General features: G+C 39.1%; 1 protein-coding gene across 7 annotated transcripts in view; it reads left to right on the top strand.

Moving 5' to 3' along the window:
• Positions 1-14,449, top strand: part of kaznb (kazrin, periplakin interacting protein b) — a gene marked incomplete at its 3' end in the record, with an annotated part of 104,209 nt that overhangs the window by 87,851 nt on the left and 1,909 nt on the right. For 3 of the 7 annotated variants that reach the window (XM_079341518.1, XM_079341517.1, XM_079341520.1), the window contains 12 exons: positions 4,046-4,237; positions 5,989-6,125; positions 6,532-6,702; positions 8,603-8,777; positions 8,931-9,064; positions 9,694-9,817; positions 12,181-12,368; positions 12,484-12,602; positions 13,033-13,264; positions 13,389-13,490; positions 13,657-13,823; positions 14,016-14,112. In XM_079341518.1, coding sequence (XP_079197644.1) covers positions 4,046-4,237; positions 5,989-6,125; positions 6,532-6,702; positions 8,603-8,777; positions 8,931-9,064; positions 9,694-9,817; positions 12,181-12,368; positions 12,484-12,602; positions 13,033-13,264; positions 13,389-13,490; positions 13,657-13,823; positions 14,016-14,112 — 1,838 coding nt within the window. Of the gene's footprint in view, positions 1-4,045; positions 4,238-5,988; positions 6,126-6,531; positions 6,703-8,602; positions 8,778-8,930; positions 9,093-9,693; positions 11,342-12,180; positions 12,369-12,483; positions 12,603-13,032; positions 13,271-13,388; positions 13,491-13,656; positions 13,824-14,015; positions 14,113-14,449 lie in introns of those variants that run through there. The other 4 variants (XM_079341519.1, XR_013778887.1, XM_079341522.1 and 1 more) reach the window with 4 other exon arrangements.

Raw genomic sequence — 14,449 nt, 5'->3', positions numbered from 1 at the left:
GTATTTTGTATTAACAGAACAGTTCACACAGTTCTGTCTGGCCACATACAGCATTAAAGATGTATGGACTTTTTATATAACTATCTGTACCTGAGAGAGAAGGATACAAAGACTCATCATAGTTCCATCTAACACTCGTTAGGCTAAAAGTTTTGCACTGAAACAGCCGGGTAGAAAAACTGAACGTCTTCACCATTTCACAGCCTTTAATAAGATACACAGATATGTTATATCTAAAACTTTCCCCAGCTTATTGTCATTGTGAACTTTTTACTGACCTGCAACCCTTAAACTACTTAGCACTTTTAGCAGAACAAAAACAAATGCCATCTCATTTATATCAGAGGAAAAAGGTTAAAAGGAGATAAGTCAATGTTAAGAAATGTATAAGCAAAACTGTCTGTGTTAATGGTGAGAGGAGACTGAGAAGTTACTGTATATCTTAATTGTATGACCAAATGACTTTTTTAAAAGCTTAGAATAATTTAAATGCAGAATGTACATTTACAGCAAGTCCAATTAACATGCACTGAGAATAGTTAGTCTCAAACTGCTTTTAAATCTGAATAGATTTTTTGCAACGAGGGCAATAACTCTAAATTTAACTTCTCATCCAAACTCAATATCCCAGCATTGCTCTCTTTTAGCATCTTTGATCATTCATGTATGTAAATGGGTCCTCTTTAATCCTGCATATGGTTCATAAGAGACTAGTTCAGGTCTTTGACTGCAAGTCCACACATTTTCAGTCTCCACTCTCATCTCTACAATTAGAGAACAATGCCTCTGCTTTCTGCAGGCTAACAGTGTCGACACAGCTCTGTGTACGTGTGTGTGCTTATGACAGTTATACCGTGTGAGGGGAAAGGGACAGGGAGTAATCACCTGGTCCCCACTGGCTTTGATGGACCCTTTAATGGATGGCTTGGATGAGAAGTTAATTGAACGGGCATCTGCTGAATACGAAGAAGTAAAAGAAGAAAAGTAGGCTCCTCTCCTTCTGTGGGAGGACTAACAGCGTGGCTGCAAAACCACTCAGAGGTCAGAGCTGAGAGAGCCCGCATGATAACAGCATATACACGACAGCATGCGGTGTCTATGACTCCTTTCAATTTAATTAGCTTTTTAGAGGGAATAGATGGTGTATGTGGAAGGATATTGTCTATAGGTATATGGGTTGTGTCTGTGAGTGCCTTTTCTGCATCCTCAGCTTGATTCAGTGTGCATTGTAGTATTTTTGTGTATTTGTGATGGGAAATGGCCAAATATTGAGGGTCAAGATCAAAATATGCAAGATATTTGGTTCTTTGGAAGTTAACACTGGCTCCCTGATTAAGGCGTGAAAAACTGCAATAGGAAAAGGTGGCAAGTCTTTTGTATGTGATTTTGCCTATTAGTGTTTGTTGTGGGACTATGTGTATTATTGGTTGAGAGAAGGATGCTGGGAATGAATGCAAAATTGGATTTGGGAGAATTATGCACTGATTTATTTATGAATTTAACATTTTTCACTTAATCCACTGTTAAGCCTCCTCCAGATACATTTCTAATTCAGTTTTTTAATTTGCTGAGAGTAGACTAAATGTGACAATTTTGTATGTGTGATGACATGTATTGTATTGGCTCATTTAAAAATTATTGCATATTACTAATTATAGCTAAAGAGAACTGCTAGTCAGCGAGAAGAGCTCAACCTTGACTAGCAAGAGCAGCAGATCATTTAAACAGCCGGTTTGGAGTTAAAGATTAATCCAAACATATCAAAGCTCCTGAAAAAAAATCACTTTCTGTTCTGCGACTTTGAAAGCAGCAGCAAGGCTGCCTGCAACAACTATGGGAAAGCTTGTAGGTAAACAGATGAATAAGCAGATTTAAGCTGCAAGGAGGCCGAGACAGATTGCTCTCTCTTGGAAACAAACTGTTTTTGTCACATGCAGCACAGAACTGCTCACTGTGTTTTCTTAGTCCTGAGTCGACAGAGACCGATGGACTGTCCCTTCCTCTCTTATCGGAGCTGCTGCAGCCCCACAGTGTCTGGCTGCAGGCCTGTAGAGAATACACACATGCAGACTTTGTCGTGTGCACACTTGCGCTTCAATTTGACCAAGTTTCATACAAACCCCTATGCAGATCTGCATAAATTTCGAGGTACACCTTACTTCTTCAGTGTTTTATGTTTTTTAAGGATGGCAATGCTTGATAGATCTGTCCAACTCTGTGATTCATACAGAAATGTCCAAACGTGTTCATACAGTCATGGTTCCCAGAGAATGAAGCCTACTCAATGTGATGATCCACTGGCTATTGTCTTGCTCCACCAGCAGGTTTTTTTTGTAGGTAAGAGTGAAATGTCTTAAAGCCCCTTGGACAAAGGAAAACATTTGTTTCAAGCATTCCACTTTATTTTGGTTCACTGAGTTTTTTTTATATCAACAGTCACTACCAGGTAGTTTAAATGATTACAGTCCAGTGTGTAATATGATACCTGCAAAACTAATGTTATTCATCAATCTCACAATACTTTGTGTTTGGAAATTCTTTGTGCAGACTTTGCTTATTCATTTATTAAAACAGTTTCTATGATTAATCCTCAATAGTATCCTCAGTATTGTATAGTATCCTTAATTAAATGGCCCAAACCAAGCAGAGAATAACATGACACATTTCTGTTGGTAGAGAAGCCTGTATTGTTAATATTATTTGCAAAGTATTTATTTGTACTTTTAAAATCCTGGCACAGCCCTCTAGACAATAATTATATGAAATTATTTCCACAACTGCTAAAGGTCAAAAACAAATATTGGGCATCAGCTTATATCTAACAGCGTTCTCTTTAATTCTGCCTCTGGGGATGTGAGCTTGGCTGTAGACTCTAAATCTTGTTTGTCTTAATTTCATTTTAATTTCACACAGTGTTTAATTACAGTCTTATTTGTGAGGTATTGGTTTGATTACAGACTGCCAATGTAGTTAAAAATGCTTATCAAAAGTTTCCACAGCTCATGATTGCGACAAATACTGCATTTATACCAATAGAGAAACAAATAACTATCTGAGAAGTTGCTTAATGACTCATAACATTGTTCGCAAATAGAATAGTTGTCCATTATTTCTTTGCTGATCCACTTGATTTATACTTTGACCTGTGTTATCTAAGCTACTTATTGCTATGAAATGACTCCTGTGTCATAAGAAATGGCAGATGTGTTTAGTTTAGTTCTGTGTTTGGGCTGCATGTTTGTAATATTTGTCTCCACTCTTGTGGAATGTGTGCGTCCTGCTTTAACAGACCTTCTGCCCTAAAGTGTGCGATATAAATCACAATGACATATTGTCCCTCCATAGCTGGTATAGATTTACTTCAATGGACTAAAATACAACCGATGAGAGACCTTTTCTCATCCAATTTATCTTTTCCGTCCCCTCACTCAGGTTAAGTGTCCCTCACCTCCTATCTGTGAGTTCACTCCTCAGCTTGCTTGTGTCCTCTCCTCTGTCTGCGACTCCTGTTTGTTTGTCTGTTTCTCCAGAGGGTTGGAGTTATTTCACAGCTGATGGAAAACAGAGCACTGAGGACAGCTTGGTGTCTGTCGCTGATGCTTTATTAAGTTTTATCTGTGTCTCTCATTCGCTTCCCTAACAGGCATCTGTCACTCATTTGTCTAAATTCTTAAACACCTTCGGCCACATGCTGGCCTGGAGCTTTAAGTCTTGAGGTTTTTCTTTGTTGAGTAGCATATTTATAATCTTTTTTTTACTTGATTAGTATTTCGTGAGGATTTTGTACTTTTTTTAAAGTTGTTTTTTGGCCTTTTCTGCCTTCATTGATTGAACAGCTGAAGCAAAACAGGACATGTTAGTAGGAGAGAGTAGGGGACGCAAAGGGCAGAGGACGGATTCGAAAACCACAGTTGCTAATGTACAGAGGACTAATTGCCTCGCACATAACCTTTCTGCGCTCCTATGCTCAAAGCATTTATTTTACTCTAAAGCCTGTCACTCCTCTTCTGCATACTTACGTTCCCAAACTCTCTTTCTCTCTCAGTGTTGTTGCGTGAGGAGGTGGCCCAGCTTCAGGAGGAGGTCCACCTGCTCAGGCAAATGAAGGACATGTTGAGTAAGGACCTGGAGGAGACACAGGGAGGCTGCTCCGCCAACGTACTCTCAGCCACTGAACTCCGTGTGCAGCTAGGCGACAAGGAGCAGGAGCTGGACCGTGCCAAAGAGGCCTTACAAGGTCAGGAACCCCACTTAGGAATCTTTTAGTCTTACCTAATCCAGTATTCTTTCCAATAGCTTGATTATACAGGAAATACAGCTGTGAGAGCTTTCTGTTGGAAGTTACAAACTTTGAAGTGAAATGAAGTAAGGTAATATCACAAAAGGAAATCTAAGCCGCCTTTGAAGCAAACTGTTCACAAATTATGACGTTTTCACATTAAGATTACAGAAAGCTTTAAATTGCCTTGTTTCACTTTCACCATCATGTTAATTTTGATTTATGTAAAACAAAGTACAGGGAATTATTTTGTGCACATAAACACAGCAAATCTTAACAAACCAAATAATGTGTGTGTTAACAACCAACGTAGCTGTTGTGCATCATCCATATGTGAAATATTTATTTATATTCTTTGGGTCCCGGTAGAGCACCAAAGAAAATAAATTAAGGATTTTTGAATCCTTAAAACCACACTTTTCTTCCCTCAAACGTCTTGTTCCACCTCTGAATTGTAAAACAATAGTGACTCTAAGAGAAGCATAAAGATCTGCTCATCTTTCTCCAAACCAAGTTCCCATTTCACCGTCCTTGATGAAGAAGTTGAGGAGATATCTCAATACGTCAGCAGCCTAATGTGCTTAATCTCAGCAAACAAAAAGAGAAGCTTTACTTCCAAGTTGTTGTTGTCATGGGCCCTAACATGAAGTCTGTGCACACAAATGAAAACGGGTTTTTATTTTAATAAGAAACCTGAAACATTTTGTTCAAATCTGATTTTTTAGGGTATATACAAGAATTACTATATATATGTTTCGACATCATTCCAAAGTGGGTGTTGGCCCCGAGGAGCAGCCAAGTAGACTCCAGGTTCACCTCGTTTTAATTAGCATCCATCAATCATGGCATAGAAGCTTGACTTTGAAATATTAATGTGGTATTGAGGTGGACTGGAATGTGGTGCTTATTATGAAGTATTGGATTGTTTTCATTTCTCGTAGAAAACAAATCCACACATGCTGAAACCATGCAGTTCCCAGAGCTGGGGAACGAATACAAAAAAATCATTCCTACATTTAAAATAATTGCTGGCAAAAAACCCCCAGAAAAACCAAAAGGGAACTGTGAGAAAGAATTACTGCTTTGAATTGTTCTGTCCTCTGAGAGTCACAGGTGCTGAGCTGCAAACTTGTTAACGGTGTTGTGTAACTGCTGAAGAACAGGTTTGAAAGTAGGGAGTAAAATATGAACGCTGACAAGAGGAATGCTTCCTGAGTGAGGAAAAATACAGGTTACTGTCCCGCCTCTCGGGTTGAACACAGACTCTCAGGAGAGCTCTGTTATTATTTTTGCTTACAAAGAGGTCCTCCAGTTGTATCATGGCTGATGAGTTGTCCATGTATTTGAGAGAAAACAGCTCCAAAAGGTCTTGTTAGGGTGAGCAGACAGAGGCTCCAAATGCCAGCCGTAACAGTTTCATATATTCATGAATAAGATCCACTGTGCCAATTATGTTTTCAGAAGATTACATCATTTTCTTTGATAAAAGGCACCATCTGCAGCCCCTTATTAACAGAAGGCACAGTGCAACCTAGTGGCTCAATGCTGCAAATGCAAAGCTCTGTTACTGATTTACAGAAAGCTAGACATTAGGGAACTATTGTAATTGTTCAGTTTATTAAAATGTACCTTGTTTTATTCATGCATTTACTGTCATTCTGTTAATCTGATTGTGTGTGTGTGTGTGTGTGTGTGTGTGTGTGTTGCAGCTATGAAAGCAGACCGTAAGCGTCTAAAAGTGGAGAAAGCAGATCTGGTAAGTCAGATGCAGCAGCTGTACACGACACTGGAGAGCAGAGAGGAGCAGCTGCGAGAATTCATACGCAACTACGACCAACACCGAAAGGTGAGAATCACCCAGCACATTTTTCAGTTTTTAATTCAGATATATAATGGCATTATGTCAGTCAAAAATCTTTTCTTGTGTAATGTGTAATAAAACCTTGAATTGTTGAACGGGGGATTTAGTTATATATAATTTTTTTGTTGATTTTAGTACCTGTACAGCACTTTGTCTGAAACTCTTATATACTGTAACAACTTTCAGTATCCATCAGGTTACACGCTCAAATTTAATGTTCTGTTACAACCATCACAAAAGTTAATGGTCTGATAGGGTTCTCATTACCCTTTAAATGAATTTACATTTTGAAATTCAGCACAGAATGTACCTGTACTCAAAATTAGACCGATTGATCATTCAAAGTAAATCATGCAGGGATTAACCATGCCTTTGTGTGCTTCTTTTTCAGGAGAGTGAGGATGCAGTGAAAGCTCTTGCGAAGGAGAAAGACATGCTGGAGAGGGAGAAGTGGGATCTAAGGAGACAGACCAAAGAAGCCACAGAGCAGGCAAATGTCCTACGCTCTCAGATGGACATGAAGGAGAACCGAGTCAAAGAACTGGAGGCCGAGCTCACAATGGTAAGTCATTGTGCACATAGACAAAAATCACAACTTTATTAAACTCTTGCATAACACTGTCACCCTGTCATCAGTCATTTGGATATGATGTGAATGTAAACCAGGTGTGGGTTTGCATTCCTGTCTCTGCATCCATATCAGTGCAAACACATGCGGTAAGCTGCTTTGCTCTGTATCCTCATTCCCTCATCTCTCACAGCATTAAGCATTTCTTCAGGCTGAGGAAAATTCATGCCTGTTTGTCTCTGTTGCGTTGTCACTTCCTCGGAGGAACAGTTGTCAGTCTGTGTGTCATTAATCTCCCTCCTCCCTCAGCAAGTCATAACCACCCACAGATAGTCACATCAAGCTGCATCACAGATCACATTTGTTGGTGCATCAATGCCAGAGCTGCAGCGCTGTCAAGCAACCGAGCCACTGAATATCATTCTATCTGTTTAAAATCCAATACATGTCTGATGTATAGGAGAAGGCATTTTTGCATAGAACAATCTGACATTGAATATGGGTTGTTTTGGCACAGAGATTTGAAGAAGTTTTCAAATCTTTATTTTTTTTTAACTTCTCGTTACCTTCAAAGGTGAAATCTGCTCTAATTCAATTTGTTTTTTGATGTTGTCGTTCAACAGCCCCATGAACAGACCAAAATCAGTGATGTGTTAGTCTGGAGAGGACACAAGCAATACCTGCTGTCGCACTAAGCTTCAAGCCAACTCATTCATTCAGGGTTTTTTTTGCTTTTTTCTGAAGGCAGATGAACATTTTTAAAGCATTTTTGAACTTTAAAAAAAAAATACAAAATATATCTAAAGAAAGCTAGGAACTGTAGATTTAAGCAAATCTTACAGAACTAAAAGTAGAATGTGTTTTTTTCCCCGTTATTTTCTGTGGCTGAAAAATAGATATTTTGCAGTTGAGAGAGTTTCAGTCGCAGAATAGTGTAATGTTAAAAGTCTAACAGGACTGTGTATATACAGTAAGCCTGCCATTAGCACCTACAGTATGTTAGCTACTATTCTACTCTACCAGAACCTGCGTGCTACCCTTTTCCCTGTTGAAACCTGAAACAACAAGAGCCTCTGCATTGAACTTCATGCAGAATACTGCACATTTCTTCCAAAGTATTTGGACCTTGCAATAAACTGCTGCTTAACTTTGTCCCTGATTTTGACCCTGTTTTATGTGTGTGTGTCCATAAAAAACACCTTGGACACTATTTTGCATCCTGATACATAAGAGTTCTTAATTTATTACAGGTTTAGTTTGACCTTTTCCAGTGCTGCGCTGACACAGCAAAAATGTGTAATTGACTCTAATAACTACACAGCACCCATAAATAAGAACCATATCATCCAGCAACAGTGTGATTCAGCGGTGTATGTTTAGTGACCTTTGAAATATCAGTGGAGGTATTGGTGCAGTACATTCACAAAAACAGTATCAGGCAGTAAGTAAACAGACAATGTGTTGTTTCAATTTATTGTTAATTTTCTGATGTATTTGTTGACTACAGTATAGTAAGCAGAACACTGACAGGATATGTTTTAACTCTTACTGTCCTGTATTAGTTCTGAAGCATACAGTCGTCTGCACATTGTGTGTGCAAATGCCAACAAGTTAATACATTCATGCCTAAGTCATTTTATGTAGTACAACACAATTTTATCTCTATACATTTCACGCTCAAAGTAATTGAAAGTGTTTCACACTGTTTATAAAAGATTTATAATAAATTAAAGCGATGGCTGAAAAGTTAAATACTCAAAGAAATTGAAAACATGAATTAATTTTAGTTAATTGCAAAGTAATAAAATGCACACATGTGTCAATGTAAGTGGGGTTTGTCCCCCCCCCCCCTACCTTTCATCTCATACTCAATTTATGTCTCTTTGCTTTCCAGGCGAAGCAGTCTCTGGCCACACTGACAAAAGATGTACCGAAGCGACACTCACTAGCCATGCCCTCAGAGCCTGTAGTGAATGGCAGTCAGGAGTGGGTGATGCAGGCTGACCTACCGCTTACTGCCGCCATCCGTCAAAGCCAACAGACCCTGTATCATACAACAGACAGACAGGGTAAGTTATCTATTTTGCCCTTTTCGTCTCCGTGCTGCTTGGGGCTGCTTCTGACTAAATATACTAACAGGGTTCCTTAAGGTTTCTAATACTAACTGTGGGAATTTGTCAACATGTGTGATATATGTGTGTGCATGTGTGGAACATATACAGCTGTGGTAAGGATCAGCCCCTGCCACTCCCGCCAGCCCTCTGTCATCTCTGACGCCTCTGCAGCTGATGGAGACCGTTCATCCACGCCGAGCGACATCAACTCACCTCGTCATAGGACCCACTCCCTCTGCAATGTAAGAGTAGCCTGGCCCCCTCAACCAAGTAATCACACCTCAACACTTCTCTATGAGTGCATCCCCCCCTCTTTGACTTCCCCTATTTGTGCCTGTCCTTCTGTTGGGTGTCAGCCTGTCTGCGTGGTGGTGGTGGTGATTAATTTGCAGTGAACTCACTTTAAATGAACATTTTTACATTTCATAACGTGTTTGCTCTCATGCTGAGTGTCATATGGTGAGATTGTCTCCACTTTTGTAATTGTCTACTTGATTTAAAGTTAAATTTCACAGCTGCTTAGCGTAGTTTGATGTACATATTGTAAACAAGGGGCAACCAGCTAGCTTGGGTCTCTTTTTAAACATGGCCCCAGTCCAGTCCACTTTAAAAAATGTGCCCATCTTCAGAAGTGTTGAGTGGCTTTTTTTTCCCTTTGGAAACCAGGTTTCCTGTTTACAGTTTCCATGCAAAGTTATAGTAAGCTATCTAGCAGCTGGAAGTGCCTTCATGTTTACTATAAGGACATTGGAGTATCAATCTTACATATAACTCTTAGTAATTAAGTGAATATAGAATTTTCAAAATTATACTGTATTAAAAATCCTATATCCTATCCTTCCTTATCCTTAATCTTCTGTGCTCTGTTCAGTCCATGGAGGATCTGGAGGACCAGAAGCGTAAGAAGAAGAAGGAGAAGATGACTCTGGGATCCCTGTCTCGGGTGTTTGCTCGGGGCAAGCAGCGCAAATCACTGGACCCCGGCCTGTTTGATGGTACAGCCACACCTGATTATTACATAGAGGAGGATGCCGACTGGTGATGCTGAGAGTGAAAATGTTTGTTTGTGTGTGTGTGTGTGTGTGTGTGTGTCTGTGTGTGTGTATGTTCATGAGTTGGTATCCACCTGGCTTTAACTGTGTGTACAGAGTGTTTAAATGCCAGATTTTCTGGAGGGGGGAGGGGTGCATATTTTAAAACAAAAGCCTGAAAGACTGCTATCCCCATAAATGTATAGTATATTACCCTCAAATTGTATGTTTGTAAATTAGATATATATTTATAGATGTACATGTATGCATATGTATATATGTTTACATGCATATAAATATATATGCGGGGTTATCATTATGTGTAGACATGTTTATGCTGTATTATCTTCCGGTTGTTGAACTGTTGTATGTTTTTTTATAACTTGAGACTTGAAGGACTGCTGTCTATATGTAAATAGGAGTTATTGTGAAAACAGTGTTTTTACTGTAAATGTCATTTGGCTTTTGTTACTTTGCAGTTGCTTTTTACATGCTTTGCAACATTGATTTTTAAGTTTTCTCGTATTCCCAATTCTTACCTGACCCTTTTTATATAAGGAAAGAACAGATTTGACCTGATTTACTAAAAAATAATTGGCTTACTTTATCTTATTTATTAAAAAATTGACATTTGTTTGGATAGGAATATAATCATGGCTCGCAAATTGTGCTACTATCATGATGTGAGCAGCAGGGAGTATTGAGTGACAGATGTATGACCAATTTATGTTGATGTTGATATATATTCTCAGTTACTATAATCAATAACTTATCAAAAAGGGTTTTAGTATAATAGATAAATAATTGCACTGACCTAAAAAAAACTAATAGTGAGCAGTAATACATATTTAGTCTCATCCCATTCTACAGAAACCATGTGCAAATGCCAGAAGTTGAACAGTCATCTTTAGAAAATAATAATAATCTGAGTATCATTCTGTCACTGTTAGCGTTAGCCTCGTAACTTTGTTTACATCTGACTCATTTCTTACTGAGAGCTATCTAACGTGCCAATCCGTAACAAAGGAATGTACATTCAACATGTGCATGATCCCTCTGTGTTGCTTCAATTAAATGTCCATTCATTGCCAATAGAAATTAATTAATAATCTCTACAGTCCTGTGTTGCTCCTGTGTTGCTTTTTCCCTCTACCAAGTTCTCTCTCCCTGCATTATGAATGCACGGTCCCTTTTTATTTTAATTTTTTCTTACTGTTTTTGTTTTGCTCTGTGTAGATCCCTCCTCATTTCTTACAGATGTGGCTCCAATAATTATATGTTAAATGCTTTGTAATTTAGGAATTGTTCCATAAAAGATCAAATCTATTGAAAATTTTTATTTAAAAAATATAGAAAAGAGAGTAAACTTCAATATTTATCTGCTGCAGATGTTGCAGCCAGATGCTGAGGAGGTTTTAGCATTTTCAAATAATGAATTATAATTGAAATGAAATCTTATTTTAAAAATAAAACTAGTAACTGAATACATCCTATGTTGTAGTTTTCTGTTCCATGAGTATCTTGTTCTTGTGTCCCAGTCTAACGTGTCTCTCCCTCTCCTCCTGCCATTTTTAATGGCAACTCTCTCAGTGAGTAACTCCTCATCTGTGATTACCAGCTGTCTGTTTCTGATCTCGGGGGATTATTCATATCACTCAGGTCCATTGGATGAAATCCAAGTCTGTGTATTTATTTTTGAGGAAAGTCTTTTGAAAGAGAAGTTGGACTGCATGCAACGTTTTTGTCAGCATGTGAGGACGAATCAGGTAAACACACAGTTCATCCTGGATTCGGTGGTTCAGTATGAATCAGTGTTGCCTGTTGTGGAAACGGTTGAATGGGCAGGAGCATGATGTTTTATGAATAATCCCTGTGTCTCAAAAACATTATCCCAATGGTCTACAGTCCCCCCATATTCCTCACATAACAGAAGTATTTTAACAACTTTACTAAATGTGTTGTTTTAGAGCTGACGGGACTACTGCAAACATAGAAATATACAGGTTTTTTAGCCCTTACAGAAGTACAAGGTCAGCTTCATTAAATTAATCTGGCGCCATCTAGTGGCTATATAGTATCATTTCAAATGATAAACTTGAACAGAAGAAGTAGTAAAAATCTTATACAGATTTTTTAGGATTGTATCCAATTTGAATTGGATTATTATTTGTCAACTATTATTCCTCGTCGGTGTATTTTTGGTGAAACTACCCTCTGATTTTCATGTCAGTCTTTCTTCAGATAAGTCATATTTTTTGATTTCCTTATCCCTCTGACCCTGAACTCCCTCCTGTATGCCACAACATAACTTCTCCTGACCAATCCAGACTCTGACAGCACACAGCAAAGCCTGTCTGATGGAGAGGAGCAGCTGGACCGCCTCCAGCAGGCCGAGCTCTCTCGAAACACATGCATGTCACAGTGGCGAGCAGGTGTTGTCCAGGCCTGGCTGGAGGTTGTCATGGGGATGCCCATGTACATGCGAGCCTGCTCTGAAAACGTCAAAAGTGGCAAGGTACACTGTTGGTACACGTGGTTCCATTGTTCCATTGTTGGGGTAGAATGAGAGAATACGGACTTTGAAAGAAGCTGTTGATGTTTGATTAAGAACTGGTTTTCTGTTCTTTTAGGTGCTGCTTGGACTGACAGATGAGGACTTGGAGCTTGGTCTGGGTATCAGTAACCCCATACATCGCAGGAAACTCAGACTGGCCATTGAGGATTACAGGAGAGCTGAAGGGGACCAAGGGTGAGCAACAACGAGAAAAACATAGAAGATCTTTTGTTGTTGTTGATAAACTTTTAAACTTTTGAAAGTTGAATTTGTTGTACTTTCACTTTTCTCGCAAAATCCCACTTTAACTACATGACAACTGAGACTGGAACAGATTAGGTCACTATTGTCAAATATTTAAATTGAAGGACAGAAGTTGCTTTTCCAAAAAAAGAAAACAAAAAAGACACAGCTCATATGTACCCTGTAACTAACGTGCAAAATACTGTAACTAAATCTGTTTGTTTCTCAATGTTGTTTTCAATTTAATAAATATACCATGCTAAGAGGTGAAGTACAGTAAAACCCAGATATTCAAGTATTTTGATGTTAAATAAGAATGACTATACTATTCCAGTAGTACTTTTACCTCTCTCCTGATCTGTTGTGTCTAATCTTCTTCTAGACTGTCTAAAGCTTCGGAGATGGACCATTACTGGGTTGCGACATCCTGGCTCAGTGATGTGGGCTTGCCTCAGTACTCGCAGACTTTTCAGACACATTTAGTGGACGGACGGGTGCTGAACTCCCTGAGCCGCAGAGACCTGGAGAGATCCCTCAACATTAGTGACCAAAACCACCAAACCAGTTTACTCCTGGCAATCCAGCTGCTGCAGATGCTCAGTTTTGATAAAGAGGTCTGATATAGTTATACTAGTCTACCCTCTATTATTATCCACAACAGCTTGGGCAACACTTACTGCTGCATTATCTCATCAGTCCCTCATGCTTCCCTGACTTCTCAGTTATCTGTTCTTGCAGGCTCTGCAGGCACGGCGGCTAAAATGTGAGAACCAGGACCGGGACCCCATTGTTTGGACATGTCACAGAGTAATGAAGTGGATCAGAGACATAGACCTGAAGGTTGGTGGGAGGTCAGGGAAAGTGTTTGACTGTGCTCAGGATTACGTCATCCATTTTGCAAATAGTTGATGTGACTCCCTCAAGAGTAGTAAAGATAGGTTTGTCACTTTGGTGCCACGCTACTACTTAAAGAATCCATCTATTCATCCTGTGTTATGATCCTCAGGAGTTTGCAGAGAACCTACAGGGCAGAGGGATTCATGGAGCTGTGATGGCATTGGACCCGTCTTTTGACACAGATGCCATGGCCAAAGCTCTGGGGATCCCCAGCAATAAGCACATGCTGCACCGGCACCTGTTTGAAGAGATGAAATCACTCGCCATCATTAACAGGTAGCATAAAAAGAAACTCCTGCGATTGATTGCATATTTTTATAACTCTTTTTTTGTTTATTTATTGCTGCGTTTGACCATGTACTGTATTTGTTATTCAGCAAAAATAATCTCAGATCTCAGCTTTAACATTGTGACCGTGAATGAACATTAGTGTCTCCTTCTATATTCTGTAATGCATCATATTCACAGCAGTGGAGAGCAGTGCGGTGAGGTCAAAAGTTCCTCTTCACCTGTGGCTGTGAACCGCTTAGCTGAAGAGAGGCTGTCTATGAGAGTGTCAGGAAAGGTATAATTTCATGTTATACTCAAATTAACTTATTAAAACATTTTAAGCTAACGTTTTTTTAATGAAGCGAACGGCTGAACATTTTTTACATTTTATTTGAACGTTTTAGATACTAGTGAACTGTGTGGCTGTCTTTTATAACTAATTCTTCAGAGTGCTTTGGAGTGCTTGCTCAGCATGATTTTTCCAACATCACCAAACTTAAACATATAAACATTAGAGTTGACATATTTTGAGACAGATAGGCCATAACTTGATGGAGGTATTTCCTTGTGGAGGGTATTGTTAGTGCATTCAGCCTCGTAAACTAACCTGCCCCCACTACCTGTCAAGTAAA

Source organism: Symphodus melops (assembly GCF_947650265.1).
Source record: "Symphodus melops genome assembly, chromosome: 4".
Taxonomy (NCBI): domain Eukaryota; kingdom Metazoa; phylum Chordata; class Actinopteri; order Labriformes; family Labridae; genus Symphodus; species Symphodus melops.
Note: the sequence above shows the minus strand (reverse complement) of the source record. Positions and strands in the feature narration are given on the sequence as shown.